Genomic DNA, 16578 nt, shown 5'->3' on the forward strand with positions numbered 1-16578 from the left:
TTACAGCTGGGTACTATTAGGCTCTATAGGTTTAATCTGTTCTAGCAGTTATGTGGTACAAATTGAATTGGCCAAAGATTTATTTAGAATGATTAAAATCCTTCAGAATGGCAGAGATTGTTAACAGTTGCACCAGCCTTGCTTCATGTACTCATCTGCTGGTTCTGCCATCATTAGGGATGGAGATGTTGCAGTCATATCATACTGGTTCAAGGATTTCTCATTCGCATCTATACCTTGCGCTTCTATTTAGCCTGTATGTGACATCACACAACTTGAAAGAAAGTATCCACACCCATGAAGACAAGATTTCATTTTCTTCAATTAACTGGAGGTCATTCCCACCATTGTCACAGTCAAACTCAACAGCAATTGACATAGAGAAGTTTTTTCCCCTTTATGTGGTTTTCACTGTCAGCCAAGAACCTGTTTCTATCCAAATTCAGCTGATGCTATCATATCAATACTTCATGGACATTTATATCCCAGCTAGAATGCCTTTCTGTATTTATCACTTTCACTGCTTCTTCCAGCTGATGTTAAACATTACCCAAGAGAAGGCATTAAGTGGTTATCAGGGTTACTTGCCTGTATGGAACTTAATGGCATGAAATTTCATGTAATCAGAAGTCAATGATGGAACACCCAGAAACACTTTTCCCTTGTTATATTGCTTATAGCACTACTTCTAGAGGGGCTGTTCTAAACTGTGAATGGCTGAAATATTTGACAGAAGATATGTCTATGCATCTACATTTGAATGTTCCCATGCAAGTTTAACCAGTTCAAGCATAGGCAATTGAAGTAACAAGGAAAAAAAACTAATTTCTTATCAACAATCTTCAGCAAAGCATTTGACAAAGTGCATGTTAATCCTGAGATCCAAGGGAGAGTGGAGGGGAAAAGGATAATGGCTAACACAAGTTTTAGTGCCTGGATCTATATTTGTAGAGGTTCTGCAGGGCTCAATGCTAGATCCTTTAGACTGTTTCAACAACTTAAATGTACAGACCATGATTGCTTGCAAAAGTACAAAACGTGCTAAGTTGGTTGACTGGAAGGAAAGAAAATTGTAGACTCAGGAGATACTTTGAACTTCAGATGATCAGGAAAGCTTTGGATGGACTTCCACAAGGAAGATAATGTGTTTAAAACTAGGCAAAAAGTACAATTTCTAATAACAGTGGGGACTTGCACAGATTCCAGGCAGCAAGCCAGTTACAATTTTTTTTAGAATACTTGTGTTTATTGTCCAAGGTAGAAGGGGTCCAGAAGGTAATGCTAAAACTGAACAAGACTGCAGTTATGCCACAGAAACAGTCTTGCATACTGTTCCAGTCAACTCCGTACAGAATATAATATTACAAGAGATTTCAAAGATGATTTAGACAGGAAGTTTAGTTGTGAAAAAAGATTAGATGGGCTGGGGTTAAAAAAAATGAAAATGCCAGAGGAACTCAGCAGGTCAATCAATGTTAAAGATGCATAACCAACATTTCAGGCCTGTGCAAAAAGCAGGCAGGCACCTGAATTATCACTGTATAGGCTGGGGTTGTTTTCTGGCATTTAAATGATTGAAATTGCCAAGAGGATAAAGAATTTACTGCTTTAAAGGGCATTTGAGACCAAAATTCTCAATGTATTAAAAACACACATAGCTGAGAGGAACAGGCTGGATATCTTCACCTGGTATGAACATAATAAACGAAATAGTTTTCATCTCTGCCACAACTTTAACTGCAAATTATTTCTGGGGGGAATTAATGAAAGATTAAAGTAAAAATGTCATCTCTGCACCAGACACTTTATATCAAGGATGGAAATGTGAAAGTTCATATTCAAGTGAACTTATATTTAACAATACATTAACTTACAGTTAATTCAAAGTCCCACTCCTCACTCCTTTGTTTCACTGTCAGATTCATGGTGCAAGGAAAAGCTTTGCAAATGCACTACAACTTAAGCAACATATTATAAAAAAAATGCTTTTTTTTTAAAAAGAATCAAACTTTGCAGTTGGAATTGGGCAAGTCAAACTGGTAAAGGCAGCCAAACTTAAATCTGTGGGCATAAAATTATTTTGTTGGTAGGGCACTACAGTACAATTCCCCTCAATTTTAACCAACTTTTAATGATTGATTCAAGGAATAAATAGATGCCAGTTTCTTCCTAATAAGCAAGGACTTATGATCTGTTCTCTTATCAAATTGAAGTCCAGTGCTTCACATGAATACTGTACTACTATCAATTATGCACATGCATTTGATTTGTAAGAAAAGCATTTCAAAGGATTTATTTATATACTTAAGGCAGGTCTTTATATAGCAGCAATCAACATCCTTTTTTAGTTTGGTAAAGAGGATATTAGCACACAGATAGTTACCACACTAATCAATTCCTAATTGTTTTAAAAGGCCCAATTGAAAACAGGGAAATTAACATGAACATTCCAATATCTCATTTTGCATAATTTCCAATAATTCACAAAAAAGGCTAAAAACAAATAAAAAAAATCTTTTGGAGTTTCAAGGCAAATTGGCAAGAACAATCCAACATTGAAATTAGTGAAATCATATTTGCTCTAATGTAAACAATGGCTGACTATTAGGCTGTTCCTTTAATTTCCCCCATTCTGAATTTTTGCAACACTGAATCTCAACTTCATTCTACTCCAAAGCTTTGTGTACACAAACTTCAATGAAACTAAAAAGCAATGGTCCTTGGCTATATTAAACAACCAACATTGTACATTTTAAAACTAAAATGTTTTCACATTCAAATTTCAGCTACATTGAAAGCAATGGTACAATCGGGGTGGGGGTGGGGGTGGGGGGGTAAAAGAGGGAAATAACAATTAAGCCAAAATTGTCTGCAAAATAAAACTTCAATATCTTTTCAAAATTCGATTTTTATATTCAGTACTTCTCAAAATACATACACCATGCATGGTCTAATTTGCTGACAAATGGTAAAGCAACTTTTCCCAGACATATTTTGGAAAATTTGATAAAATTGGATGCTACCATTAACCATCAAATTGTTTAATCAATGAAATGCTAAATATCAAACTAATTGGGATATTAGCATTAATACTTAAAAACATTTCACATTTTACAACTGAAAATGCAAAAAGCGCAAATTTTGGCTGCAAGGAGTGGTGCATTTAACTGGTCAAAAATGGGCAGTTCTCATCCTATTAGAGGGTTGAGAATGAGGGGCTATCAGACTTTTCATTCCATTATTTAATGATGCTCAAAAAAATTCAAACAAAACTAGTTACAATATCAAAATAAAATTACACTTGTCTGTAACTAGTTGAGTAGATTAAAGCACTCCATCATATCATACCACATGAAAATTCTTTAGAATCAAAAATGAAATCAACTTGTTCAATACACAAGTACAATCTACATCTTATAGTTTAAAAGCAAAGTTAAATGCCCAATGCAAAATTTAGCACAGGACGACAGGAATTAGTACATTGGGTGTCCTAAAGTGTGGTCAAAAGATGGTAATGAGTACCTTAAGGAAGAAAATGTTAAAAATAAATTAGATTTCACTAATCAAGGGCTGAGGGGCTAAGCAGCAAAAAAAAAAAAAGGCAACATTCAATGGTCCAAACACAAGTTTGAATGCACCACAGAATTTTGGAATTTAAGTAACAGATTTGTAATCCAAGTGTTGCTGTGAAACAACCATATTATCATATCCACCAGAGCCTGTTTATGGAAACAAAAATTGTCATTCCTACCCATTCTGTTATGTTTATGGCCCACAGCACTGCAGCCCTGTAAAATGCTCTTGTAAAGCCATTCTTTTCAATGACAATACATGCTAGAATTGCCCAGCACCAACCAAATTCTGGAAATGAAAGGAGAAAAATCAAAGGAGAACTTGCAAGAGTATGGAATTTAAGTGATCTAAAGATTGAACAAAATACAAACATGGGTAATTTGAAAGCAAAAATAAAAAGTGCAAGTCAGTGTAAGGGTGAGAAAATTTAGGACACAAAGAAAATATTAGCTCAAATTAGCTAAATACTCATGTATTTAGAGATGGTTAGGCATCAACAAGTAAAACATCAGACACAACAACATTGGAAAAGTCAGATTTGGATGGAAATGAGGATAAGGTTAATAACTTAAGTAGATTTGAGAGAACAGTGAATGGAAGTTCTCAATTTAGTTGCTGGACTAAATTTAATCTGAACCCTGTTACAGACAGATGATACAATTGCATTAAAAATCATGTATTTGGGTCAGAGTGGGAGGAAGAAAGAAAAAAATAGGATTTTCTGAAATGTGCATTCTGTAACTTTGGCTGACAAGAAATAAAAGTCAAGACTTTGTCATGATGTTCACTGCTCAGTAAAAACTGGCCCATTGGTGAGATAATTAAATTGTGTCCTGCAAGGGAAAAATAAAATCAGCATCTTTTGGAAAGCAGGAAATTATCCTATTAACTTTTGCAAAGAATAATGCCAGAGGTACTTCTGAATGCATCAGACATTGTGCTCACGATATCCAAAGCAAACTGCTCATTACCAACCACAACTAGAACCGCAGAGTGACGACCTCTCCCAAATAGCACCAGGTCCTTCAACTTTTAGGTAAAATTAATGAACTCAGCCTTGGAATTCTGGTATAAAATACAGTTTCACTAGAAAGCTGGCGGACATTGTAATTAAAAAAAGTAGAAATCAAAATTTATTAACTATTGATATTTAATATTGGTTGGTACGTTTGGCGTAGCGGTTTGCACGACGCTGTTACAGTGCCAGCGATAGGGGAAGGTTCGAATCCCGCGCTGTGTCTGCGTGGGTTTTCCCTGGGGGGCTCCGACCGTTCAAAACGTACCAGGAGTGTAGGGTAATTGGGTGTAAGCTGGATGGCATGGGATCGTGGGCCGAAAGGCTCATTATCGTGCTGTATGTCTACATTTAACATAAATTTTTAATTATTACATTGTAAGAAAACTAATGTGCAAATAAAAAAAGAATCGGATTCAACCAGCTCGCCACTCAAACGCAATATTCAAGAATAAATACTCAAATTTGCTCTACATTAACCAATATCAGTTGGCTTTGAAAGCTACGGAAACTCCACAAATCCTATGTTTGGACTTTAGATCAAAAAGCCAAGTTTTAAACAGATTTGGGAAAACAGGTCCTGTTGGGAGTGCCAAATTAGCGAACAAATTAGTGTCAATGTCCAGAATTAAATTGATTAGGGACTGCTGCAGTATTTAAACAGCATGCTCTGATCAAACTTGCTGACACATCGGGAACATAGAGCAAACTCGTTCCCAACCTAATGACACAAAACCTGGAAAACAAAACATACCTCCGCTACCATACATGTAACAAGTCAGACCACCGATTAAAAATACTGTACAGCCAAGTCTGCCAGCAGTTCACCGTGTGATCTGGATCCGTAGGTTCTTTTTCCTTCAGCTTTAAAGAAACCTCAAATGTTATGCTGTACGTTTTTTAAAAATTAAAACTTAGAGTCGGTTTGAAAACATTTGCGCCCAAACCAGAGCTCGCTTATGAAGTGAAGCTACGACTTGAGGGTTTGAGGTAGACCATTTTTTTTTAAATGGACGGAACTGCAATTGTAGGTCAGCCTGGCGTCTGGGCAGGTTAAGCAGCCAATACAATGACAAACGCCTTCTTTATAAATTATTCATAAAATTAGACACCATAGCAAATAGTCGTTTAATGAATAATGACATTATTTCAATAGCAACGAAAAGATAAAACATTCTACACTTTTGCAATAAGATTCGTACACCGAGGCCACGTTTGCTGTGTCAATATTCCCTACGCAAATTAATCTGCAAAATAACAGCCTGCAGGGGGAAAAGTGTCTAAAGCCAAGCAAACGAACGGGGGTGGGGGGAGGAGAAAGAAATAAAACCTTTACATCTCCCAACCACATCAACAAATGCAAAAAGATTTCCAGATTAAAACGGGGATCAAGTTTTTTTTTTGGTTAATCAAGCCTGTGTGCATTAGTTTAGATTCAATCACCCTACTGGGTTGGCTACTGCTGGTGCCAGGCCACCATCCCCAAGATACGGTTCAGTAAATACATCTCAGATTAAAAGTATCTACCAGATATTCCGAAAGATCATTTAAAAATATTTTAACTCACTGAAATTGACAATGTTATAAGTCATTACATTGTAACGGGTTAAAAACTACTGAAATACAGTATGTCGCGATTGAAATGGCTACTGCAGAGGTTAATCAGCCTCGCCTAATCGCTTCCCAACACACATCACGTACTCGGTGTCTCCCTTAATAAATGTTGACAGAGAATCGTCTACAGCCACGCGAAACTAGTTTAAAATAGCGAAGTTTATTATTTCTATTGCCAAAAAACATTTTCAGCATCGGACCATCGTATCAAAACTTGGCCCATTTGCTGCCAAAGTGTGCAAGGCGTGTAATATTGGAAATTAAATATCAATTAACATCTGTTAACGATTTAACAGAAGCAGTGGGCTATGGAGACACCGGAGGCCGATTGAGTTTGTTGAGTTGTGTTCAAGGGAACAATCCCAGCTGGTCAAGTTTTACTAGGGTTGGCAAGTTACAGGTTCAAATCCCCCCCCCCGCAAATATAGAAATAAAATCCAGTCCACGGTACCGGCAGCGTTTTTCTTTAACAGCTCAGAGGGAGAGAAAAAAGTGGGTAACAGGGCAGCTTTTCCCAAAATTGAAATAGGTTGCGTAACGATGGTACAAGTTTCTCTTTAAAACACTACTTTTACTCCCACCCTCCTCTATACTGTCGGCATCTGAGGTGTCAGTCATTACTAGACCCACTAATTAGAAGTTCCAATAGCATTTAAAGAAATGATAAACCTTGCCCACCCGCACCTTTGCATTTTGAAAGGCTTCCAATGCCCGAAAGGCTGTCTCTGTCAATTTAACATGAAAGACGGTGACTCGGCCAGGGTTCGCTTTCCCGCACGACAGCCCGTAACGCTGATCCTCAGCGAGCGCTGCTGCTGCTGCCGCCATCTTGGACTCGGCCCGCCGGCATCAGTTCGACGCGCCTCTCATCGTTCACGTCCGCCGTCCTTTCCCCGGGCCCTGAGGGCACCATGCAGCGGAACCACCGAGGAGGCGAGTGCGGGGCAAACGCCTGCCACCCGACTTCTTCGGACCGGCACATCCCGCCCAATTCACCGCCTCCCGGGCTCTCTCATTGGCCCATTCCGCCTCGGCCGCCGCTGGACGTCTCGGCGTGGTGATTGGCCGGTTGAGACGTCCGTCTTTCTCGCTCGGCCCTCGGAACGGACGGGAAAATCCATTTGGCGAAGGGCGGGCGGGAGTTAATGACGTCACCCCGTGGGTCGAAGCCCGTCTTTGGAAGCAATGACCGCCCTCTGATCCTCGGGCAGCTGATTGGCGGCGACGGGATGTCACGGGCTGGACACCAACAAAACAAACAATGGTATTGGTTGCAAAGGTATGACGTACATTGACGTCAGTTTAAATATTTAAATAATGGACGTCACAGCCTTGCGGTGAACTGTCAGCGGGAATGATGCATATTCGCAAGTAACTCCCAAAGGGATAAGGTAGCCTAAGCAAAACTAAGGCGGATTACTCAAACCCTATATTGCCACAGTGACTACGCTTCGGGATATGCTGCGGTTGTGAATGATGCTGTGCCTTCCTTTTATGAAATGACCAACACATCCCAGAGCCTGAGCGTTTCCAAGTCGTCATGGCCTTGAAAAGTTTAATGGATGCCTCAAGCCCAAATGTCGGGGATGTGTCTGTCTTTTTGCTACCTGAACCACGCTGAGTTTCCCCAGCATTCTAAAAACACAGAGCTGGAGACCGTGTCGCAGAGCGCAATGAAGAACGAAAAAATGATCGGACGTCGTCGAGTCGAAGTTCGTTTACTTGAAACCCGCCCCCCCCCCCCCCCCCATCACCCACCGTTCCAAATGAGTGCTTCGCATTGTGGTTTGATGACGTCTCTCGGAACTTCCCGATTAAGCCCCCGGTGAGCCGCTGCATGGCCGCTCCCACCCCACCTAGAATTGGCAATTAGGGGGCTCAACCTCTGGCACCATCAGTGTCCACCGCTCTTGGGCGGTCGACCGCACCTTTGCGTCAGGGGTCGTGGCAAGGGCTGATCGAAGTTGAGATGAGCAGTCAATCATAAATGTCACTGGATGCCCCCCCCCCCCCATGACCAGCCCCTCATACATGCTCTGCGTGCACCTCTACGCACAAACACAATTTCACAGTTCCTTTGGGATGAAGGGTGTCATTGAGAAGTCCATCATAGAAACTGCCTCCAGTGAATGTGTCGATGACCATTAATAAGTACCTTGAGATGGGAACTGGGGCCAATTTTCCAAGCCGCTCCCATAGTCTGCCTAAGACTTCAGTCAGCAGCACCTCCTGTCTGTGTGCTGTGGGCACAAACTCCCCAGATACAATGAGCGGGGCTCCATAAACCAACTCGGCTGATGAGGAGTTGAGATCCTCCTTGGGTGCCATTCTTATTCCCAGGATCCATGGCAGCTCGTCTGCCCAATCAGGTCCCTGGAGGCGGGCTATCAATGTAGCCTTCCTGTGCATATGGAACCGCTCCACCAGACCATTCAACTACAGGTGGTGGAGCTGCATTCCCTGCAGTCACGACAAAATGTCCCAGAGTGTGGAGGTAAACTGTGGGCCTCTGTCAGAGGTGACTTGTGTGGGTACACTTTACCAATAAACCCAGACAGAAATAAAAGCTCTGGTGCATAAATCAGTTGATAAATCCATTATAGAAACTGCCTCCAGTGAATATGTCGATGACCATTAATAAGTACCTAGACCCTCGTGACATCGGAAGTGGGCCGACAATGTCGATATGCACTTGGTTGAATTTGTGCTGCTGTGTTTGGAAAGGCTGAAGCAGCACTCTCATGTGCCTTTGGACTTTTGCAGGTTGGCCGTCCGTGCATGTCTTTGCCCAGTATGTGACCTGCTTTTTGAGTCCATGCCATACAGCCTTGTCAGCTATTAGACCTGTGTATGATTCCAAGTTCCTTCATTTTGTGGAACTCTTGCAAGCCGCAACTTGTCGGGCATCAGGCTCAGGCATGTAGAGGAGGCCCTTGGGTGAGAATGTGGTGTTTGACGCCATGTTTGGGTGTGGCAGTGGAGAACTCGGGAATGACAATGTCTGGAAACTCTGCAAGAAGTTTGGCAAATTTGTTGTTTGAGTCCTCCACAGTGTCTAGGTGCGGGGTGGGTAATTTGGCTTTTCCCAGGTGGAATGTCTGGAATGTTGTAGTGTTCACTAACTGGCGCTGTTTTAAGTCCACCATCAGTGAGTGGGCTCTGAGGAAGTTGGCACCCAGCAATGGCTTGGACACAGCAGAAAAAAGGAACTTCCATGTGAACTTATTATCACTGAATTTCAAGGGTATAATCCGTGTGCCATATGTACAAATCAAACTGTTATTCACTGCAGTGAGTGCTGGACCCACACTCCTGGTACTGGTGTCAAAGCCCGAAGGAGGAAGGACACTAACCTCTGCACACGTGTTGACTAGAAATTTGTGCTGGGAAGTTCATCCCAGATGTAGAGTAGACTGTTACAGTGGGCAGCTACTGTAGCCATTGTCACGGAGTCATGGTTGTCCAAGGGAACGTGCGTCCTTGTTGCCAGTACTTGTGGATGTGACGCCATCTATATAGAGGAGCCATGCAGCTCACTCACTTCATGAGTGACTGTAAATCCAGAGGAAGGCTTTTAGGTCTTTGTACTTGCAAAGAGCTGGTGGGTCCTGAACGAAATCCACTACTTAACCAGTCATGTCCTGGTCGATGGTGCTAACTACATGATGGTACTTAGTGGCGTCACGTCCACTTCTATCTTGTGAATGTGGAACTGTGCCTCAGCCTGTCTGAACCAAACTTCAGGTTGAGTGGTCCAAAAGACAGGCAGTTTGAGTGAAACCACTGCATTGTCCAAAGGTATAGGAAATGTTGGCGGGCATCCAAACAAAAAGTCTCTCGCCCGAGGTATTCGAAATGTCAGTGGGCATCCGAACAAAAGGTCTCTAGCCCGAGGTATTCGAAATGTCGGTGGGCATCCGAACAAAAGGTCCCTAGACTGAAATGTCAGTTATGTATTTTACCTTTGCTACTGTATATAAAGGACACTGCTTAACTGCCGAGTTTCTCCAGCATTGAGTTTTTACTTCAAACACGGTGTCTACAGATTTTTGTATTTTACTTCCCCAGCATTGTTTTTTAACTTCAATCACCCTGTCTGCTGACTTTCGTTTTTAGTCTTTTTCACAGATATCCCGATTGTTTGTTGAATTTTGCCAGCGTTTAAAAAAAAATTCCTATCCCATGAACATGTCACATTGACAAGAATAATATATTCTTGTATCTAGTTTAGGAGAAAAAAAACCTAAAGAGCAACTGGCTGTTCAAGCCTGTTTGGTTATTTGTTAAAATTGTTGTTGATCTCCTTCCCTCAATGCAATTTTTGTCTGCATTATCTCCCTATCCTTGATTTCGTGAATACCTAGAAACCCAGCAATTTTAATAAACTCAACAACTGAGCCTGACCACCCACCTGAGTAAAGAATTCCAAAGATTCACCTCCTGAAGGAATCACTCCTCATTTCAGGACTAAATAGCTTGCTCTTTATTTGGAGAGGGTACTAGGTTACTTAGTTGACAGAAATATCCAATCCAACGTCAAATCCTCTTCTTTAAGAATAGTAAAAACACAATGCTGGAGAACAGTGCCCTTTAAATACATAACCAACATTTCGGGCTTGATCCATTCATTAATGCATATTTATCTTTGCTACTATATCTGAAGGACACTGCCTGAGCTTCTTTGTGTTTTTAAAGTGCTGGGGAAACTCAGCATGCTTCAAATAGCAAAGATAAAGACACATCACTGACGTTTGGACTTGAAGCATTGATTTAACTTTTCAAGCCTATGACGACTTGGAAACGATCACGCTCGGGGATGTTTTGATCATTTTATAAAGGAAGGCACAATAGAGTTTTAATTGACTGCTCTCTTACCTTATACCAATGTTCTCTCATATGTGATTCTTGTTCTAGTGGAAATATTTCAACATCTAACATAAGTTTCCCGTAGGATCCTGTATCTTTCAATCAGATAACCCTTCGTTCTACTAAATTCCAAGAAATACAGAGCCAATTTATTCTTCCAACATCCCTGTATTGCAAGGAATTAAGCCAAAAAATCTCCTTTGGACTGCATCGTAATGCTTGCACATTTTTTCTTAATTAAGGTGACAAAAGTGTGCTGCCTCATTAGCACTCATTTACAATTGCAATAATACTTCCTATTTATAAACTCCCACTCTCTTGTAAAAGAAAGCCAATATTTCATTTGCCTGCCAATTTTACTGATTTGGATATTGTGGTAATAAGTGCCAACATACAATTTGCCTTCCTAAGTTCCTGCTGCACCAGCAAGTTGGCAAGATTATTATACCATCTCTCACTAATTAAAAACAATGTTAATCTTCTGATTTGTCACTGAAGTTGATAACTTCACATTTTCTATATAATATTGCCATGATGGTGCTCACTCAGCTCATCTATTTCTCCCTAAAGTTTAATTACATAGAATATAGACTACAGCGCAGTACAGGCCCTTCAGCCCTCAATGCCATGCTGACCTATATATTCCTACCAAAAAAAAAGAAACCCTTCTTGCTTCATAACTGTGGTGCGCTGAGGTAGTGGCAAGCAAACACAAAACTCAAAAGACTGTACACAGGCTTTATCCCAGTAAAAGTCCGAACACCAGTTCATGCCTTGGTGGCTCCCGTGTGACTGGTTCAGGAGGGGCTAGCTCAGGTCTATATTCGGGTCGGTTGATTGACAGCTGGACAGGTGGTCTTCTTGCAGGTGCAGTGATCGCCCCCTGCTGTAGGCTGGTGGTCGTATCACCACATTCACCCCCTTAAAATTGTCCTGGGACGGGGCTTGTGGGATGGTGCTGGGTGATATTTACAAATTTAGATGGTGCAGTGGCCATTGAAGTCTCTGGGTCTTTCGCAGGGTTGGCTTCTGGTCAAAGGTCGGCGAGGGTGTGGTTGCTGCCTGAGGGCTGGCTGGGTTCAGCGTAGTCGTGGCATGCGTCGGTGTGGGCAGTGTGGTGTCTATCTGCAGGTTTGTCTGCGGGGTTGGCCAGATAGGTGTGGACTGATTGGAGTAGGTTCGCTGGAGGGGCGGAGGGAGTGGTTTGGCCCCCGGATCCTGGGTGGGCCAATGATACCCATGGTGGGGGGGGGCTGGGTCGGGTAGTCGTGATACCCTGCTGGTGCCAGATCCCTCATCGAGTACTGGGGTATCTGATGTATGCGTAGCTGTGGTTGGCGTGGAGGAGGAGCACCTGCTCCACCAGCGGGTCAGCCTTATGGGCCCGCAGGTGTCTGTGTAGGAACACTGGTCCTGGAGATGTGAACCAAGCTGGGAGTGAGATTCCAGTCGTCTGGAGAATGAGAAAAGGCGCTCATGAGGGGTTTGATTGGTAGCCGTGTATAAGAGCGACCTAATGGGATGGAGTGCCTCGGGGAGGGCCTCTTGCCAGTAATCGACGGACCAACCTTTGGACCTCAGGGCCAGGAGGACTGCCTTCCAGATCACCCTGTTTTCAGGCTCCACCTGCCCGTTGCCCCTCGGGTTGTAACTAGTTGTAAGACTAGTCACAATGCCTCGCGCTACCAGATGCTGGCGTAGCTCTTCACCCATAAAGCTGGACCCCAGATCACTGTAGATGAACGCCAGGTATCTGAACATGGTGATGATCTGCGTCAGAGCCCTGATAACGGTGGCTGTAGAGGTGTCAGAGCAAGGGATGGAGAAGGGAAAATGGGAGTATTCATCTACGACTGCAAGGAAGTAGACGTTCTTGTTCGTGGAAAGTAGGGGGCCCTTGAACTCGATGCTAAGCTATTTGAAGGGCTGAGAGGCCTTGACGACGTGGGCCTGTGGTGGGCAGAAGAGGTGCGGTTTGCACTCCACACAGATCCTGCATGACACAGTCATGGTCCGGACTTCTTGTATGATGAAGGGGAGGTTCCGGGACTTGATGAAATGTACAGGTGCATGATGCCCGGGTAACAAAGGGTGTCATACAGCTCCTGCAGTTGGTTGGACTATACCGATGCGCAGGTCCAGGACAGGGCATCGGGGAGTCGTTGAACTTCCCTGGTCTGTACTGGATGTCGTAGCTGAACATGGCCAGCTCAAGTCTCCGAAGCAAGATCCTATCATTCTTGATCTTGCCTTTATGAGTGATACTGAACATGAAGGCCACTGTGCGCTGGTCAGTGAGGAGGGAGAACCTCCTGCCTGCCAGGTAGTATCACCAATGGCGGACCGCTTCCACGATCGTCTGGGCCTCTTTTTCAAGTGTCCGAGCTCGGAACCGTGGAGGGTCCTGGAGAAAAAGGCCACAGGTTGCCCCCTTGGTTGAGGGTGGCTGCGAGAGCAACATCACAGGCATCGGACTCCACCTGGAAAGGGGTGTCCTTTTCCACGGGATGCATCATGGCATCGCCAATGTCCTGCCTGATGTGAGAGAAAGCTGCGTGCGCCTCAGGGTGTGGAGGGGGGGGGGGGAGAAGAAATGTGGTTGCTTGGGGCAGTGGGCGGACTTTGTCCAAGAAGTGGGGGGGAGGGGACCCACTGGGAGTAATAGGAGAAAAGTCCAAGACAGGTCCTTGAGCATGTGGAGGAGGGGCAGTTCCATTAGTGGGCACATGCATTCTGGATCAGGACCAATGACACCATGTTCCACGATGTACCCTAGGATGGCGAGGTGGTTGGTGCTGAATACGCACTTCTCTTTGTTATATATGAGGTTCATCTCCTTGGCCATTCAGAGAAATCTCTCTAGGTTGTCATCAGTGTCCTGCTGGTCGTGGCCGCAGTTGTGATGTTGTCCAAGTACGGGAAGGTCGCTCTTAGGTTGTGCTGGTCTACCATGCGGTCCATCTCCTGCTGGAAGACGGAGATTCCAATTAATGACCCCAAATGGAACCCGGTGGAATTGGTAGAGGTGCATGTCTGCCTTGAAGGCAGTATATGGCTTATCCTGCGTATGGATAGGGAGCTGGTGGTAGGCCGACTTGAGGTCAATTGTCGAGAAAACCTTATAGCGGGCTATCTTGTTGACCATGTCAGCTATTCTGGATAAGGGGTAGGCATCCAGTTGGGTGTACCGGTTTATGGTCTGGCTATCCACTGAGCAGTGCCCGATGGCTGTGATGGAACTGTCTTGGGCTGCGAAAGCAATAGCAAAGTTCGTGGGGTAGATTTTGAGTTTTAGTGTCCGGGCCACATTCAGGTGCACGAAGCTCTCACTATTACCGCTATCGAAAAGGCATTTTGTGAGGTTCCCGTTGACAGCGATGTCTATCGTTGAGCACTTGGGTCTGTGGGGAATGTCCTTTTTTAAGGTGGTGGACGCTAGGACCATCTTGGGGTCCAAGTGGCTGCTCCCCGATGGATGAGGCAAATAGTGCCCAGTGGCTTGCTTCCCAGGCATGGGATGCATCGGGTGGGTGATCGTGTATGTGCCCATGTTGACCATGTCATCCCGTCAATGTGCCATCGGGGCCCGGCTGGCCCAAGGTGGTGCCGCTCAGCAGACGTACGTGGTGTCAATGCGGTCGGGCAACCCGGCTGGCTGTGAAGCAGGAGGTGACATCATCAGTACTGGTGGAAGTGACGTCTTCGGTCCTGGTGGAAGTGACGTCATTGGTGTGGGTGGAAGTCGTCCAGGGGAAGATGGCAGCACCTGGGGAAAGCACACTGCAGTGGTATTAGTCGGTGGCTGGGCTGGAAGTGACGTCAACGGTGCGGGCGGAAGAGGAGGGGTGAGTGATGGCATCACCCGGTCCTCGCACGTGGCAATGTTTGGGGGGGCTCCCAGCTGGTCACGGAGGGCTGCAGTGTTCCCGACAGGTCTGGAAAGGCACATCTTCGCGTAGGGCCTTTCTTCCTGCAATGGGAGCAGTAAGAGTTCCTTGCTGGACAGCCTTTGAGGGATTGCCTATCTGACCCACACCTGGACCCGCAGTACTTACAGGAGCGCAGGCTGCCAGCAGCAGCAATAGTCTCCCCCACGTGAGGCCCTTCGGCTATGGCAGTCATCTGCTTTTGCTAGACTGGAGGTTGGGGGAGTCGGGCATCGAAAGCCTCAGCATGAAGAGCTGCAGCCTCCAGGGAGTGGACCACCTCCATTTTCCTGGCAAGTGAGGCGATGTTTTCTTCTAGCAGTTTCTGCCAGGCACTCCTCGAGTGCAGCCCTCACACACAGGCGCCCTGGATCAATCGCTCCACTTCCCCTTTGGTCACCCCGGTCTCAGCCAGGCACGGGCGAGCTTACTCCCTCAGGGCCCCCAGATAGGCATCTGCCATTTCACCTGGCTGCTGAGACCTGATGCTGAGCAGGTACCTGGCATAGACCATGTTTGTTGGGGGCTTGTACATGCTCTCCAGGAGAGTTGAGAGTTGATCTCCAGGCTCCCAATTGACAGGAACTTCTTCATGGTCGTTCTTTAAAATTTTACTGGAATAAATTGTGATGCACTGAGGTAGCAGCAAGCAAGCATAAACTCAAAAGACTGTACACAGGCTTTATCCCAGTAAAAGTCTGAACACCAGTTCATGCCTTGATGGCTCCTGTGTGACTGGCTCAGGAGGGGCCAGCTCAGGTCTATATTCTGGTTGGCTGATTGACCCTTAGGTGGTTTTACTGCAGGTACAGAGATCGTCCCCTGCAGTAGGCTGGTGGTCATATCATCCATGTGCCTGTCTTAAGATTCTCTGAAATGCTCCTAATGTTTCAGCCTCCACGACTGCCTCTGGCTAGGTATTCCAGGAACTCTATGTAAAAAATGTACTCCTAATGCATCCCTTAAATTTTATTTCCTTCACTTTGCTGAGATGTCCTCTGGTGTTTGCAGATCCCGCTCTGGGGAAAAAAGTGCTGACTGGATCCCTTATCTATGCTTCTCAGAATCTTGTAGACCTCTATTAAGTCACCTCTCATCTTTCTTTGCTCCAAAAAGAAAAGTCGTAGCTCAGCTAACCTTGCATCATAAGACTTATTTTCTGATCCAGGCAACATCCTGGTAAATCTCCTCTGCAGACTCTCCACCATCTCTTCATATTTACAATCCCATCTTGTTTAATATCATCATTCAGTTTGGAAAATTATAATTTGGTCACCTCAGCCAAATTATAGATATAAATGATGAACAGAATGTATGTTTATTAAGGCATGGAATACCAGAATAGAGAAGTCATTCTTGAATGCATTAAATGTAAATTAGACTACAACTAGAGTTCTGGACACAACTTTAAATTAGGCCCTTTTATAGTAGAAAAACAAGCGATTGTAAAGACAAATATTCTCTGTCTTTAAATTGCTTCACTTATCTCCATAATAGGTGTGAAGGAGGATTGATTGGTCGAACTCACTCCATCTTCCATCCACCTGGGGTGGGGGTGGGTAGACTCCTCTGTAAAAGGATTGC

At 44.2% G+C, this 16578-nt stretch overlaps 1 protein-coding gene and 1 long non-coding RNA gene across 5 annotated transcripts in view; one reads left to right on the plus strand and one right to left on the minus strand.

Moving 5' to 3' along the window:
• Positions 1–7404, minus strand: part of ell2 (elongation factor for RNA polymerase II 2) — a 130920-nt gene extending 123516 nt beyond the window's left edge. Inside the window, exon 1 of one of the 2 annotated variants that reach the window (XM_069891901.1) lies at positions 6887–7401. In XM_069891901.1, the coding sequence (XP_069748002.1) occupies positions 6887–7030 (144 nt within the window). In that variant the 5' untranslated portion in view covers positions 7031–7401. Of the gene's footprint in view, positions 1–6886 lie in introns of both variants that reach the window. The other variant, XM_069891910.1, reaches the window with a different exon arrangement.
• Positions 7405–7519: 115 nt separating this feature from the next.
• LOC138739586 (uncharacterized) overlaps positions 7520–16578 on the plus strand; it is a 226733-nt gene continuing 217674 nt past the window's right edge. For all 3 annotated transcript variants that reach the window (XR_011342334.1, XR_011342333.1, XR_011342335.1), the window contains exon 1: positions 7520–7914. This is a non-coding gene — a long non-coding RNA (uncharacterized lncRNA). The remainder of the gene's footprint in view (positions 7915–16578) is intronic.

This window comes from Narcine bancroftii, chromosome 1, assembly GCF_036971445.1.
Source record: "Narcine bancroftii isolate sNarBan1 chromosome 1, sNarBan1.hap1, whole genome shotgun sequence".
In the NCBI taxonomy this organism is placed as follows: Eukaryota; Metazoa; Chordata; class Chondrichthyes; order Torpediniformes; family Narcinidae; genus Narcine; species Narcine bancroftii.